The 17,384-nt window shown below is 38.6% G+C and overlaps 1 protein-coding gene across 1 annotated transcript; it reads right to left on the reverse strand.

Moving 5' to 3' along the window:
* Nucleotides 1–13,694: 13,694 nt before the first annotated feature.
* On the reverse strand, nucleotides 13,695–17,172 carry LOC113320727. Its single transcript, XM_026568620.1, has 4 exons — nucleotides 16,925–17,172; nucleotides 16,793–16,817; nucleotides 16,243–16,540; nucleotides 13,695–15,285 (listed from the first exon to the last, which is right to left on the reverse strand). The coding sequence occupies exons 1-4, from the start codon at nucleotides 16,930–16,932 to the stop codon at nucleotides 13,988–13,990; spliced, it is 1,629 nt and encodes a 542-aa protein (XP_026424405.1). The 5' UTR covers nucleotides 16,933–17,172; the 3' UTR covers nucleotides 13,695–13,987.
* Between the last annotated feature and the right edge of the window lie 212 nt (nucleotides 17,173–17,384).

Raw genomic sequence — 17,384 nt, forward strand, 5'->3', positions numbered from 1 at the left:
TTTTTTTTCATCTTTTTTTTTCATCTCTTTTTCTTTTTCAACTTTTTTTTTTCATGGTATCTCAATCACTCTAATTCACCCTAGCATTGGTAACAACTTGAATCGTGGGCCCCACCTATCACTTAGAGAAACATAGTTTAAAAACAAAATAAAATAAAAATAGAAGTGAAAAGGACTCAACGAGATATGGTGAAACTATCATGTTATTTCTAACACCTGAGCTCTGTGCTTTTATGAATAGACTCTTTAGATGTTTCCATCTAATCAGATTGGTTCATCAAACTCCTAAAATCAAAATTGCTTCCATCCACTTAGATTAGTTAGTGCAATCCTCAATAGGCATAATTTCTAAACTCTGGAGTTTATTTATTGCAACTAAAAAGTTTCTCCCATACCCCCAAACTTAAACCTAACATTGTCCTCAATGTTCTAAAGATGAAATTAAAAGCATGAACAAGGAGAAACTGTTACCATTTAAAATGAAAGAGTTACGGAAGGATATTACCTAGTTGCATGAGATTGGGTTACCTCCCAAGAAGTGCTAAGTTTAAAGTCTTTAGCCAGACTAAGAAAAGGATTAGTCAACTCGAACCGTATAACAGTAGCCGGAATAACTGTGGGTCTTTAAAATCAAAAAGAGCTGACAAAAGGAAACTGCAGTGAACCAAGAAAATGTACAAGACTAGAATTACCTTACCTAGTTTCCTGATTAAGATATCTATATCTAATTGTGGTTCAGGTTCAGGTTCTATAAAAGGGTCTAAATATATTTCTTTAGGCTGCAACTCCTCAAAATTGAGATCCGAATTATTAGGTCCTAGAGTCTGTAAATACTTAAATAAGAACTTAGAAGCACAAAATAATAACCTAAATAATTGAGGATCCTCTAAGTCAATCAGGTTTGACTTACATAATTGACCGCAGTGAGAGTAGTGGTCATTCTTAAGAAAATGTGTCGATTCTAATATCCTAAAGTAATTAGGTTTAGTCTCAGAACTTAATAATTGACACATTTGAAATTTATACGTTCCCACAATTGTTTGAAAAATATTTAGTGGGAAAACAAAGTCGATCTTAGTATCATAGCCTGGTCTAACCTCATCAACCAGAGGATGGGTTTCTAACAACTGAACTTCCTTATGGACATCACTAGGTTCAGGAAAACGAGTATGAAAGTAATCTTGTAAAATGGTTGAGGCATTGATGTCAAGTCCTAAGTGTGGGGACTTTCTGAGAGTTAAAGGTAAGGCACTGGGGAAGTGATAATCACCCCCAAACCTAAAGTTTTCAGTTTCTCTAGATAGACCTCTAATTATTTCTTGAATTTCCGTATCTTCAGAGTCCTTAAAATATTCAAGAGATTCTTCTAAGTTATTATCAGGTAGTGCATCTTTACTCATCTCTACGGGTCTATCTTCTTCTTCCAAGACTATTGTTTCTAAGTCGCTAGACTCTAAAACAGTATTTTCGAAATGAACCCGTTCCTCTAAACCACTATCGGCTTCGTAATCAAAAGGAAAAACTACATCGTCTAAAACGGTGGTATCCCTTATCAAATCCTCGTCCTTTTGAATAGGTGACTAATCATAAAAATTATTTGGATTTGAAGTAAAAATAATATAATCACTATAAAGCTCAATTGGATTACTAGATTCCTGATTACTATGCCTACATATTTCAGATTCTTCATCACTACTATCCTCATCATCATAATAGTACGAAGATGATTGAACCTTATCTAAATAAGTAGTGTTACCAATTATAACCTCGTTATCTTGATTATGTGAAAAAGTATCTTCATTTTCAAGGGTATTATTGGATACACTATATTGGCAATTCAAGTTATTTCGAGCAATACTTTCGTTCGTCTCTAACTCAAGTCTACGTGTCGACTCAGCTATCCTCTCAAGGGTCTCTTCCAAAGAAAGTTCCCTTAGTGTAGGATCTAAGTTTTGAGTTAATCTATTGAGGATATCTTCTACAGATTCAGTTGTTGTTGCAGTTCTTTCGTCCATAACTACATTATTCACCTCATCTAATTTATACGTCGATTCAGCTAACTGATGTGATGACTTAGCTAAATTCCTGAGAGTCTCTTCTAGAGAAGGAATAGGAACTGAAGGATCATAATAAGGAATACTTTTCAATAGTTTGATTGTATCCTCTAAAGACGAAGAACTAGTATTATAATCTTCTTGCTCGTCTGACTGATGCGCGTGCGGATAGTAATTGGGCTCACCATGGTATGAACCATAACCTTGAAAAGGTTGGCGTCCCCAGTCACTATTCTCACTATGGTCATAATACTGATGATTTCCATATTCAAATTCAGGTCGATATTCATTGTATTGGCTTCTATCATACCAGTTCGACATTCTTAATTGCAGGGGAATTCTACGCAATCACAAACAAGTCCGACTCGACCAAATCAAACCTATAGAATCTAGCAAACAAAAAGCATGATGGCTCCACTTAGATTGTTTTCTAGACCAGCTTCTATTCCTTCGAAAAGGAATTCGTTACAATTTGAGCACACCCCTCTGGAATCAATCCGAGCTAATGTAAGTTGAATCGAGGCGAGGGAAGCTCAGTGGAGCTTTGATACCCAAGGCCTCACCGCTATCACAAGGCGGCCCAGTCACGCATTCAACTCACATAAACCATCATGAACTTTGAAATGTGCTTAAAGAGCAACCAATATTTTTCGAACGAGTTTCCTATTAAGCTCATTACCCTATTGGTCTCGTTCTATTCAAAATTTTAGGCTTAGGTTCGCGTTTGGTTTCGTTTTCCTAAGGCGGGCAAGAAGGAAACGGTGATGAAATCCGAGTCCTTATCTTGATTTGGCCAGGCCTTGCCCTTTACTAGGAAATTAAAAACAGTCCAAATTCGTCCTCAATCAATGAATCACCTTAAGGAATACAGTAACTCGCTTACAGGAGATTCGCGAGTGTTTCGATGGACTTACCTCCCGTACCAGACGGGGGATGAACCGTTGAAGTCGACTCGGGCCACGACTCCTATGTCAGTGTGCGAACCCGAGGGGCCGAGACGATATCGTAATCGTCGTCCTTCCCTGCAAACAATTTTAAATTTTTTTTTTTATTAATAATAAGTCCCTTCCGTAGGGTTAAAAAATAAAAATAAAAAAAATGTCCAAAAGTCCAGAATAAAGTCAAAATAAAAAGTCCAAAAATTACAAAAATTATGAAAAATAAAGCCTATTTACAAATTCTAAAAATAAATAAATAAAAGCTATATACAAAAAAAATAATAATAATAAAAATTAAATCCTAAAAAAAAAATTATGTCTTTTTTTTCTTCTCTTTTAGCTTTTAGCTTTAAGCTTTTTGTTCCCAAGTCCTTAGTATTCCACTTCAAACCTGTAAATCAAAGACACAAAAAGAAACGTAAAAAGGAACAAATAATAATAAATTAAAAAAATTAAACCTAAAAACAAATCTATATACAAGTCCGCGTCGGCGGCGCCATTTTGTTGTAGTAATTCGATTGCGGTAAATAAGGATTCGTTGCTCGGACTTGTAAAGATTTAAAAATTAAGATATATACAGAATATATGTCACAAGATCAAGAGGAACCAGGACTCAGGATTCCAATGTGTTTCATATTCAAGTGGCTCAGAAAATAATCCTAGGCGATTATAGCTCAAAATAAAACAAGTATTAACTCTATCTTTTCCAAATTAGATTCCATAAAATATTACTTGTATATTATAAGCATGGCACATCAAGAATCCCTAGGACTAAGCATGTTCCATCAAACAAAATCACAAGTAATTAATTGAAATCATAAATCAATTAAAATCGGTGCAAAAAGTGAATTAAGAATTATTTAAATAACCACATGGCTGAAAAACAGCTTCCTCCATCATCCCAGTATTGGGGTTTAGCTACTCATAATAATCATGTTCTTAAAATACATACTTGATGCTCAAAATATGATTGAAAGAGTGAAAAATATAATACAGTGAAACTACGACCCTCTTTAAGCGTCCAGAGAAGAACGATAGAATACCACTGCTGTAAAAACGATACCTCACGGCTGCTGTTGACGCTGTTGTTTTAAGACCCTCGGATGCTAGTCGTTGACACTGTTGATAAACGACTGTCTATGCTGGTGTGTTCTTCGTGTTCTTCGAGCTTTGTTAATGGCAGCAGCAGCAGCAGGTACAATTCCTGCAACTCCTCCTGCGCCTCTCTGCTGGCCTCCCAATCGACCCCTAACTCTTGATAAAACTTTCTCTCACTTCCCACCAGCCTTTATATACCAATAGGGTCCAAATAACTCGATTAAATCCGAGTTTATCTCCCTTTTTTCTTCACGTGCAGTTGAGAGAGAAATCTCTTTTCTGTTGCTTTGTACGCGTCTTCTGGCAATTTCTTACGCTCCAAACTTCTCCTAATCCTTAAACAAGACTAGATACACTTTAATTCAACGTAAAACTCTCCCAGAATTTCTAAAAATATATTTGAAAACTTCACAGAGAACACGTATTCTGTTTGGACTTTGATCGCTTCTCACGGCCATTCCAGCCCAATTCGATCAGCCCAATCACTTGCATAGGGTCTGTTTAGGTCTAACAGGATTATCCCAACTGATTTCCGGTGTTTAATCGCATTAAAACTCCTCCAATAATCGAACCAAAATCTGCCAGACGATGCATGCATTTTCCCGCCAAAATTTACTTTTAAATTTGAGAAGTTGACCTCCCCTTATCTGTGGCTGGTCTCCCTTTAGCAGCTGCCTGGAAATGGGTCACCCCTTAGTAATTAGGTTACCCCTTATCCAAAATCAAGGATCCGTATAGCAAGTGTCCTCTGGGGCATTTTCCGCACTTTTTCCGGGGTTCCTCCGGGGTATTTCTGGGGTACTTCCGGTACACTTCTGGGGCGCTTCCGGTACTCTATCAACGGAGGTCCAAACGCCGCATTTTCAGCCAATTTCGCCGCAAATCCTTATTCTTCTAAAAACACCTACAAATAAATAAAATAACCAAATAAGTACAAAATTGAGCACTAACAATATATACAAATGAGCTATATTAGACACATAAATGCGTCTATCAAATACCCCCAAACTTATTATTTGCTAGTCCCGAGCAAATCAAAACTACAAAATAAAATTCTAACTCACTGTCGCAGGCATCGTCGATTGCATTTAGCGTATGCAATAAGCCTTTAAACCCCTAGGTGGCCCTAGTGGCCGAGTTATAGTCTCGGGAGGGCTTACCAGAGATATACCCACAAAACCTGTACTCCAGACCTTAGCTATCTACGCAGAACCTTGGAAGGCACTAAAGAATCTCCTTGGTTGGCATACTTATTGACTACAGGAAGAAGTACCCTGATGCGAATTTCCAATTGTTGTACACGAGTTTGCACTCAAGCATACTAAAATTCATATAAAGTGACAGAGCTCTACTCAGATAGTTGCACTATGGACATCATATTCGGAGTCAAAACTAATCACATGGATAGATCAAGAAGATGGATATAGAAAAACATGTATGGTTTTGATGTTTACTAAGTGAACGGCGTTTCCCATATCTGTCTGAAGGCCTCCGCCAAAATGAACCTATCCTAATGGATTGAGATACTAGTCTGACTAATATCAACACACTGGCATATACAAGGGTACCAGTGGTCGATAACCTAACTCTAGGTCAACACAACTGGCATATACAAGGGTACCAGTGGTCGACTTTATTGAATTTATTCCTTTTGGTCAAATGGTCTGGTCTCAAATTTTTTTTTTTTTTGGTAACTACCATTTTTTTTTATCTCTTTTTCTTTTTCAACTTTTTTTTTTCATGGTATCTCAATCACTCTAATTCACCCTAGCATTGGTAACAACTTGAATCGTGGGCCCCACCTATCACTTAGAGAAACATAGTTTAAAAACAAAATAAAATAAAAATAGAAGTGAAAAGGACTCAACGAGATATGGTGAAACTATCTTGTTATTTCTAACACCTGAGCTCTGTGCTTTTATGAATAGACTCTTTAGATGTTTCCATCTAATCAGATTGGTTCCTCAAACTCCTACAATCAAAATGCTTCCATCCACTTAGATTAGTTAGTGCAATCCTCAATAGGCATAAATTTCTAAGCTCTGGAGTTTATTTATTCATACTAAAAAGTTTCTCCCATACCCCCAAACTTAAACCTAACATTGTCCTCAATGTTCTCAAAATACATACTTGATGCTCAAAATATGATTAAAAGAGTGAAAAATATAAAACAGTGGTTCTGTGACCCACAAAATTCGTCCAGAAAGAAACAATACCAGTGAGCTGCAGTAAAACAACGACACCCAGCTGCTGCTGTTGACGCTGCAGAAAATAAGACTGCTCTGAGCAGTCCGTTATTCGTGTTCTTCAAGGTTTGTTAATGGCAGCAGCAGCAGCAGGTACAATTCCTGCAACTCCTCCTGCGCCTCTCTGCTGGCCTCCCAATCGACCCCTAACTCTTCATCCCCCTTCTCTGACATAAAACCAACTATTTATAGGCTTTAAATCCCCTTGAAACTCGATCAAACCCCTTGGAAATCTCCATTATTCTTTACGGGTTGTTTGAAGAATAATCTTCTTCTTGTTGTGTTACAGGCTGTTTCTAGCTATTCTCTCGTCTCAAATATCTTCTAGGACTTTTACCCAACTGTTTTGATGTATATCCCACGCAAGATATCCCATAAATCTCTCAAACTAATCTCAAACCCTAAACAGAAACCGTGTGCACTGTCTTGACTTTGTGTGGATTTTCTGACTTATCCAGCCCAATTAGATGGGTCTAATCGCTTCTAACAGGTCCCTTATGTCTTGTAGAGTCCGTGGGTACCAAATTTGCCCATTGAATCGCCTCATAGGTCGCTCAAATCCTTGATCCAAAACTGTTGACGTTGCTTCCTTTTTTTCCGCCAAAATCCAGTTTTGAAACTTTGAAGATGACCTCCCCCTATCCAGTTCCGGTGTCCCTTTAGTACATGCCCTGAAAATGGGTGACCCTTAGTAATTAGGTTACCCCTTATCCAAAGTGAGAGTCCGTATAGTAATTTTCTCCCACGAGCGCAAAAACCACTTTTTAGCCAATTTCGCCGCAAAAGCTTATTTCTCCAAAAACACCTACAAAGACATAAAATAACCAAATAAGTACAAAATCGAGCACTAACAATATAAACAATTGGGACAAATTAGACACATAAATGCGTCTATCACCGCCTGAGGCCCCGGTACGTTTAGGACGCATCGGACGAGCCGAAGGCATAATGAAGAAACGAGGACGGCCGAAACTAACTTGGGATGAATGTATAAACGGGACCTGAAGGACCGAGGCTTGAAGAGAGAGTTGGCGCTCGACGGAGCAGCGTGGAGGGCAGTGATCCACGTAAAGGAGGTATGTACATGAGGTACGTGACTGGACCCTTCTTTACCCTCTATACCTTTGATTATTCGTTTCAAGCTTTCTCTCTTAGTAGGACTGTGCAAACCGCGAACAAGTAAACAGTCATGGCAGAATTGTGAAAGGGGACATCCCTCAGTAGCTCTGCAGCTCGCAGGATCGTGAAGGGGAATAATCACCCTGTAGCGCTGCAGCCGGGACATGGAGTACGTGGCCTCATCACCTACATGGTCGCGAATGCGTAATCCCATGGAAGTGATGGGACACTACTCCCCCTGTGCCGAAAACGAACAAGACACTGAAGGTGTTAAGGATTACTCTTACCTTCGGGTAAGTTGCGTCTCGACCAGCAGACAGTCGGTGTAAAAACTTCATCACAACCTTGGGGATACGGTCTTTACGAGACAATATCCCTGCTCGACCTGGTACTTGCTACTGGAAAAGAGCTTTGGTTTTGGTTTTGGTTTTTGGTTTTGGAGACTTTCTTGCTTCTTCCATGAATCTATTTCCGTATAGTAATCCACAACTTGAATGTAGCATCTCTCATATAGTGCTAGTAGTGTAAGTATTCGAATGGGAAGAATTTGAAACGATCATTTGACCTCATACGATAACGTTTAAAGTAATTAGAGAATGTATTAACGTATATTAGTAGCAGTGAAGGGTTTTAATATTACTAATTACGAATTATAATTTTGTGATGCTACATGAGAATGACTGGATGGGAATTTGAAAAGTCCAATTGATTGCTTAGTTTTTATCCATTTGATATCTCATTAATAAAAATATCCATTTGAAAAGTCGGATTTTTTTTTTTTTAATTTTTGCAATAGATGCCATGTGGGTAGTAACACAGGTCAAATTGGCGCCAAAGACAAAATCGGATACCAGGAGCTGATGTTGTGAGACAACACATCCTTCAGGTATAACCTCACAATCCTTGCACTCCAGTCTATCACGTCTCCTAGCAAGAAAAAAGTTGATCTGGCTAGAGTTCTGACCATCTATAAAGGTAACAATAAGGGATTTTTTCTTTCTAAAGAAGGTGTTAGCTACCATGAGGTTATTGGCTAAAAACAAAACCGGCCTATTAAAAAAGAACAGAGGGAGTATTAAACTTTGGATCTGCTCCGCTTGCGATCCATACGTAGACATACCAGTTGGAAGCATGACTGGAAGACAAGGTCTCTGTGGGTAAGAGTCAAGATGCTGGTTGAAAGCAGCACCAAGATGCTATTTGATCCTTTGATCAACCAAACTTTGGATTTGTTCCGCTTCTAATTGTTGATCACAGGTAGGGCCATTTGCCTAGCAAGTGCAACAGATGAAATATCGTTAAATAAAATCAATTTTATTTTCATTTTGACATAAGGCTGATAACATAGTTAGAACTTATAACCAGAATGATGATTGTTTTCGGTACCAAAAAAGAAAACTTAACTCGTAATCATCAAATAGAAATCTACAAGAAAAAAAGAAAAACCTTGATTTCTTAGGAGCTAAGACCTAAAATGAACAAAAAAAAAATTCAGAGAAAACCGAAGTTAGGTCACTTACAGAATCGGAATCGGAATCGGAATCGGAATAGTGAGAATGGCATCTGAAAAGATGACGAAAAACAATCAACATCAGTCTTGAATAAACGAAACCCTAAATCCAGCATGAAAAAAATGAAACATAAACTGCACGAATCAAGCGATTTACATAACGAGGCATGGCTCCAAGCAAGAATCTTTTGAGAAAAAAACCTTAAACCCGTTGAGCGAGCGAGACAGAGAAAGTAATGGCAACTGCAAGATGAAACTTAGCTTATATAAAGACAACTCTCTTTATTGATGTTTAGAAAATCTCTCAAAACTAAACACAAGCTCTAATCTTGCTCATATGATCAACCACAACTTTGGTGATCATATATATATAGAACTATGAATTCCTTTTCCTAGTCCTATTACCTTATTACATGTCTATCCTATTCTTAGAACTAGATGACTTCTAATTCCCTTAGGATTACATCAATTTCCTAATCTTTTCCTAACCAACTTGTTAGTGACTTCTATGTTGAAGTTTAACCAACATTCTCCCCGTTAAGATTCAACCTTACTCGTGACATATCTTGTACTCCAATCAGTTGTCTCATTTCTTCAAACTTGATCCGAGCTAATGCCTTTGTCAATATATCTGCTTTCTGCTCAGTTCCTGGTATGTGTTCAACGTTAATGACCTCCTTCTCGATGCATTCTCGTATGAAATGATACCTTTTGTGAATGTGTTTCGTCTTCCCATGAAACACTGGATTTTTAGTGAGTGCAATTGCAGACTTATTATCAATCTTGATGAGAACTTTTTCAGGTTCTCTTCCTTTGATTTCACCCAACAGTTCTTGAAGCCATATTGATTGTTTAGCTGCTTCTGTTGCGGTCATAAACTCAGCTTCACAGGATGAGAGGGCTACAGTATCTTGCTTCTGTGAACACCATGTAATAGGTGCTTCTCCTAGATAAAATATATGACCAGTTGTACTTTTCCATCATCTTGGTCAATATTATGACTGATGTCACTATACCCAACAATTTCTTTTGATCCTCCTCGACCATACTTCAATCCATAGCTGATTGTTCCTCTTAGATATCTCAATATCTTCTTTATTACATCACCATGAGACTTGCGTGGACTCTGCATATAACGGCTTCCTACTCCCACAGAGAAAGCCAAGTCTGGTCTTGTGTGTAACAAGTATCTAAGGCATCCAACATTTCTTCTATAACTCGTTGAATCAATCTTTGCTTCTTCTTGTGCCTTTGAAACTTTAATTCCAAACTCCATTGGTATCTTAGTTGGATTACAAGTTTCAAGTCCTGCTTCTTTCAGAATTCTCCTTGCATAAGCTTCTTGTTTAATCTGAATCCCATCTACTCCTTGATGGACTTATATGCCAAGGTAATAAGTGAGTTTTCCGAGGTCTGACATCTCAAAATTTGATGACATTTCTCTCTTGAACTCATTGATCACCTTAACGGAGTTGCTAGTCAAAAATAGATCATCTACATAGACTGCAATCACAAGAAGCGTTCCCTTTTCTTCTCTTCTGTATACTGATGTTTCTTTAGAGCACTTAACATCATTGTTTCCATTGGTGTTGATGATTATGGGTCCTTCGCCTTCATCAATTACTTGACCCCATCTCATGTGAAACATTCCTGGATCCCTACTTGGTCCATCATTAGTTTCTTTCCAGTTCCAGTTTGCTTTTTCATCGAATACCACATCTCGACTCACTATCACTCTTTTCGTTGTTGGATTGAATAATATGTAAGCTTTGGATCCAGGCTCAATTCCTAGATTCACAAGAGTCTGAGATCGATCATCCAGTTTCTTAAGAGTTGCAGAATCAACTTTTGCGTATGCTTTGCAACCAAACACTCTTAAATGATCTATGTTTGGTTTTCTCTTTGGCAAACTTTCATATGGAGTCATGTCTTTCAGAGCTTTCGTAGGTATCCTGTTTATTAGGTATGTGGAGTGTCGTACAACTTTTCCCCATAGATAATTAGGTACCTGCATAGCCTTTAAAGAACTTCTTGTCATCTCCATTAGAGTCTTGTTTCTCCTCTCAACCACTCCGTTTTGTTGTGGTGTATATGGTGTTGTGAGTTTCCTTTTGATTCCATTTGACTCACAGAACTTTTTGAACTCTAAGGAAGTGAACTCTCCTCCTCTATCAGTTCTAAGCATTTGGACCTCCTCTTTTAACTCTTTTTCTATCAGATTTCTGAAAGCTTTGAATCTGTCAAATGCTTCACTCTTTTCTTTCATAAGAATAGACCACATATATCTTGAGAAGTCATCTATAATAACAAATATGTATTTGTTATTTGCAAGGGGTTTTTGTGTAATAGGACCACATAAATCAGCATGAAGAAGCTCTAATGGCTTTGAGGCTTTGAATGTTGTTGCTTTTGGAAAACCTTGACGCGTTTGTTTCCCAACTAAACATGATTCACAGATCCTTGATTCATCGTTTATCTGTGGTAGCCCTCGAACCATCTTGTTCTGAGACATTGCCTTTAAAGTTCTAAAGCTTATGTGTCCTAACCTTGCGTGCCACTTCCATGTCTGATCTTCCAGTCTCATATTCAGACATAATGGCCTTCCAATCATGAGACTTATCTTGTAGAGTCTATTCTGTGAGCGTGAGACTCTAACTAAAAGTCTTCCACTTGGGTCATGAACTGTTAGATAATCTTGTCGCATTCTAACATCACATCCAACTTCTGTAGCTTGTCCTAAACTTAGAATGTTGCTTTGTAAGTTTGGGATGAAGTAGATGTTTGTGACAAGCTTCTGTTCTCCGGTCTTGCTCTGAAATAGAATTGATCCTTTCCCTTCAATTTCTACAGAAGATCCATCCCCAAACTTCACTTGTCCTTTGATTTTCTCATTGAGCTCAGAAAAGTAGTGTCTCTTACCAGTCATGTGATAGCTGGCTCCATTATCTAAATACTAGATTCCTTCTTCTCCATCCTTTGATTCGTAATTCTTTGGTATTAGTTTCCCTTCGTTTAAGAATACAACTTCGTGCATGAAAAGAGTTGTATTTGCTTCCCTTGTTTAATTCTTGTTTGTTTCTTCCATCTTTTGTATTCTTTCAGGGCACACAGGAGAAGTGTCCTGGTTTATCACATCTGTAACAAATAATGTTTGATCTATCCTTCTTTTCTTTCCCTTGGTTTTGATCATTCTGACTTGTTGTTCTATCTTGTGAGTTAAACATTCCTCCCCTTCCTCAGCCTCTGTTTCCTCTTCCACCTCTTCCACGACCTCTTCCTCTTGTCGCAGAGTTTTGTTGGTAAGAGTTTGTGTACAGGAGTTTTCCTTGAGTTTCACCATTGTTTTCTTCATCAAGTATTCTCTCTTCATATGCTTTCAATCTTCCAATTATATCTTCATAGCTAGTCTTCTTTAAATCTAATACTTGTTCGAGAGAAGCTATGATATGAATATACTTGGATCTTGGTAAACTAATGAGAAACTTCTTTACCAGTTTATCTTCATCAATGGATTGTCCAAGTGACGCAGCTTTTGAGGCTATCTCTGATAGCATTCCTGCAAAGCTATCAATAGTATCAGTGTCTTTCATCTTCACTCTTTCAAATTCAGACATTAAGGTTTGCAGACGGGCTTCTTTAACTCGATCAGCTCCGAGATTACGTGCCTTTATTGCATCCCAAATTTTCTTTGAAGTTTCCTGTTCACCAACTTGTAGAACAAGACATTCTGGTATTGCTTGAAAGAGTAATCCAATGGCAACATTGTTTTTGTCTAGGTCCAATGTACCAGGATCAATTGTTTCCCAAACTTTGTAGATTTTCATCAGTACCTTCATTCTCATGGCCCATGCTGTGTAGTTTGTGGCGTTGAGGATTGGAACTTGTATTGATGGTGGCGTGAACTGTTTTGCACCCACAATGGTGGTTTCGTTTTCCATGGTTCAGAAACAAGCTCTGATACTAATTAATGGCAACTGCAAGATGAAACTTAGCTTATATAAAGACAACTCTCTTTATTGATGTTTAGAAAATCTCTCAAAACTAAACACAAGCTCTAATCTTGCTCATATGATCAACCACAACTTTGGTGATCATATATATATAGAACTATGAATTCCTTTTCCTAGTCCTATTACCTTATTACATGTCTTTCCTTTTCTTAGAACTAGATGACTTCTAATTCCCTTAGGATTACATCAATTTCCTAATCTTGTCCTAACCAACTTGTTAGTGACTTCTATGTTGAAGTTTAACCAACAGAAAGAGTAGCTGTTGAATCAACGTCTGGCAAGCGTTTGTAGGTGGTTTTAAAATTTGAATTTGAATCGTATGAAATGACCAAAAATAAATCTCTAAACTGATTGCGTGTGATACGCGTGCAAAGATATGGACGGATAAACATGCACAGACCTGGATGTTTTGCATCTGTCCTTGTGCTCATGGCATCCACGAAATGGCACCAAAAAGACCAACGGGACTCTTTGAATAAAACTTTGTTCCACCAATATGATTGAGCTGACACATTAAGATGTTTTTGAAATCAAGTAAGTTTTCATAGTGGCAAACTTGACCCCTTCTCGACATCCCAATTTACTGCAACAGAACCATACAAAAGCCAAATTCAAGCTATATGACAGCTAGAAGGAAGAATGCACAAAGTTACAGACATAAAGAGAGAATTCTGATCCCTAAAAAATTGATCAACTAAAACACAAGAATCAAATATTGATGGATGTCAATGGGTTACCAAAACACATAATGTACTAAGACCCGAATCAGTGGGTTCATAATTTACAGAACCAGAATTTTAAGATCATACTGGAGAATATATATGTTAAAGAGTTCAACTTTCATCATCTGCACAAAAGTTGGCATCAGTTTCTATAAGCATAATAAAAGAAGGATTAGATGGTCACTAGGATCAAGCCTCAGCACCCGTCAAAAAAACATAATTGGATAATCAACCATCACACAAGATGTTCTACACAGGATCATCCTAGAAAATGGGAATACACATTATCTTTACTTTCGCGTCCATTTCGTCGTCACTCCAAGCGACTCCACAGCCACCTTCTGACGCCAGTCGCCACCTGCTTTCCATGGCTGGTTGCCTCTCCTATCCTTCATACTCCTGCCAATCTTTTTTCTCCTTGTTTTGGTAACTCCTTCTGTCATCGTCCTATATTTAATTTTGGTAACTCCTGCCACAGTCCTATCTTTAATTTTGGTAACTCCTTCAGCCTTCGTCTTATCCTCAAATACCCGTGGGGCATCTTCTGCGAGCTTCCACCACTTGGTCCATGTAGTTTTGGTGCCAAAGACAAAATCGGATACCAAGAGCTGATGTTGTGAGACAACACATCCTTCAGGTATAACCTTACATTCCTTGCACTCCTTTCTATCCCCTCTCCTAGCAAGAAAAAAGTTGATCTGGCTAGAGTACTCACCATTTATAAAGGTAACAATATGGGATTCTTTCTTTTTAAAGAAGGTGTTAGCTACCATGAGGTCATTGGCTAAAGCGAAATTCAAGATTTCTTCTCCTTCTTGGTTTTTATCACCATACCCAAACCCTCCATGCACCCTGTGGAACCCCTCCCTACTTCTGCCAACGTGACCGTGGAAGTCTCCTCCAATGATAAGCCTCTCACTACTAGGCACACCTCTGACCAGGCCATTCAGATCTTCCCAGAACTTCTGCTTGGCGTCCTCACTTACATATACTTGTGGGGCAGACGCACTTATGACATTCAAAACCATATGACTAACTATGAGCTTGACTAGGATGATCCCAGTTTTTCTTGTAACGCCAAATATTCTGTTCTTAAGGCTCTTGTCAACTAAGATGCCTACTCCGTTTGGTTTTTCTCCTCCTCTGTTCCATATCCTAAAGCCTGTGTCTTCCACCTCCACCTCATCCAGGCGTCCCCATCTAGTCTCCTGAACGCATAAGATATTTACACCACTTCTAGCCGCAGTATCAACTACCTCTCTTAACTTTCCTGTTAAGGACCCTACATTCCAGCTACCGAAACGAACAGTAGTTCCCTTGGCTAGGTTCTTTGCTTCTCGCACATATTCAGCGAGGTACGAAGACTCTCGCTCATTGTTAAGAAGACATGAAGAGGTGGTACTACTACCTTGAGTTGGTCTCTGTAAAACCGAGGCATCTTCGTTACTGTTATATCCATCAACTGCCCCACTTACAAGCGTTGTTGGATTTCCTTGAGACATAGCTCCTGGATTAGGGGGGGCATTTGAAGTATGGGTTGTTCCCCCAGGCACAGTTGGTGGAGGACTCAATGGCTGACCACCGTAACCTGAAAAAGGCCATCCAAAAAAGATTTAAGGAATGAAAACTAGAAAGGGCACATGTGCAGCACTACTACATGGTGACAAGCATACCCACGCATTGGAACATGTTAGAAAAGCAGATACTACGGGAGAACAGGGGCAGAGCCACATTGAAGGGTGTCTGTGCAGTTGCCCACCCAACCCAGCTGGCTCCCAAGCATGCACCGATTGGTGACTTGCCCGCCTGTTATTCCTCAAAACCGAGCTCCGCCCGTGAGAGAAGACTTCGGATTTGGTGATCAATAGTCTAACTGTCTAAGTAGTGTGCAATAGGTCATCCTCTAACCTGGGTACGATATATAGGTTGAAGAGTATCCTCAATTTCACTATCCTGAAAGTCGAGGGAAATGGCAGTTGGAATTCAATGATCCCTAAAGGTTCAAACCAAGTTTTCTCTTAATTTCTGTTCAAAAGCTTGGTGCATACAAAATCTTATTTCTTGTTTCCCCAATGCCCCAACCAGAAAAGAAAAAAAAAAGTGGCTTTCAAGGGATAATATTCCCCGAAATACTTACCATAGACTACAGGTTTAAGTGTTTCTTGTTTCTCTTGTCTAGACTAGACTAATTAGATCCAGAAATAGTTTCAAACTGTGGTGTTTACTCTCATGTCCTTATAAAAGTTGATGGAAGATGTATGAACTATGAAGAATCATTGTTTCTCAATATGAGTCCAAATCAAACAGATTTGTCATCTCAGAGATAAAAATTAAAGATCTTAGTAGTGAACTAAATAGTGCTGGGTGTGAAAATTTTAGTGCAGGTGCATCATTGGATGCATCATTGCATGCATGTATAAATCTTAACAAAATAGTTATTTGCCACAAAACTTAAATTGAACCAACTAGAAAACAGCTAAACCGTGCAGCTTGCAAACAAGGAGGCTGTAATAATGAAAAACAAATTACACAGAGTTCAATTAACCTGGAATAACAGCTGGTTGGAATCCTGCAGCACCAAGATGATCTTTGATCCTCCGATCAATCAAAGTTATCATACTTTGGGTTTGTTCGGCTTCGGGCATTTGTGATCCATACGCAGGCATACCAGTTGGAAGCATGACTGGAAGACAAGGTCTCTGTGTGTAAGAGTCAAGATGCTGGTTGAAAGCAGCACCAACTTGTTGGGATCCTGCACCACCAAGATGCTCTTTGATCCTTTGATCAATCAAACTTTGGATTTGTTCCGCTTCTAATTGTTGATCATGTGTAGGCCCATTTGCCTAACAGGTGCAACAGATGAAATACCGTTAAATGCACTACAAAATAAAATAAAAATCTATTCTATTTTCATTTTGACATAGTTAGAACTACAATGATGATTGCTTTCACTACCAAAAAAAAAACTCTTAATCATGGATTGACTAAGCCTCTAAGAAGAACCAACACATACACCATTCTAACAAATAGAAATCTAACCAAAAAAAAAAGAAAAAATCCCGAGAAAAGCCAAGTATAAAAATTAGGTCACTTACCGAACCGGAATGGTGACGACGGCGTCTGAAAAGATGACGAAATACAATGAACATCAGTCTTGAATAAACGAAACCCTAAATCCAGCATGAAAAAAATGAAACATAAACTGAACAAATCAACAATCTACATACCGATGCATGGCTCCAAGCAAGAACCCTTTGAGGAAAAAACCTTAAACCCGTTGAGCGAGCGAGACAGAGAAAGAGTAGCTGTTGAATCAGTGTCCTGCAAGCGTTCGTAGGTGGTTTTGAAATTTGAATTTGAATCGTACGAAATGACCAAAAATTAATCTCTAAATTGATTGCGTGTGATGCGCGTGCAAAGATATTGACGGATAGACATGCACAGACATCGATGTTTTGCATCTGTCCTTGTGCTCATGGCATCCACGAAATGGCACCAATAAAACTGATGGGCAAATGCACCGGATTCCCCGTGAAATGACAATACATATTTGAATAAAACTTTTTTCATTTCCAACTGTAGTGCATGCGACTGCCGAGCAACCAAGACACGAGAAGCGAAACGACGAGACCGGGAACCCCTCATAGGGAGAGAGAGGGATTCACCAAGCTAAATAAAATATTGGGC

Source organism: Papaver somniferum, chromosome 11 (genome assembly GCF_003573695.1).
Source record: "Papaver somniferum cultivar HN1 chromosome 11, ASM357369v1, whole genome shotgun sequence".
Classification (NCBI taxonomy): Eukaryota; Viridiplantae; Streptophyta; class Magnoliopsida; order Ranunculales; family Papaveraceae; genus Papaver; species Papaver somniferum.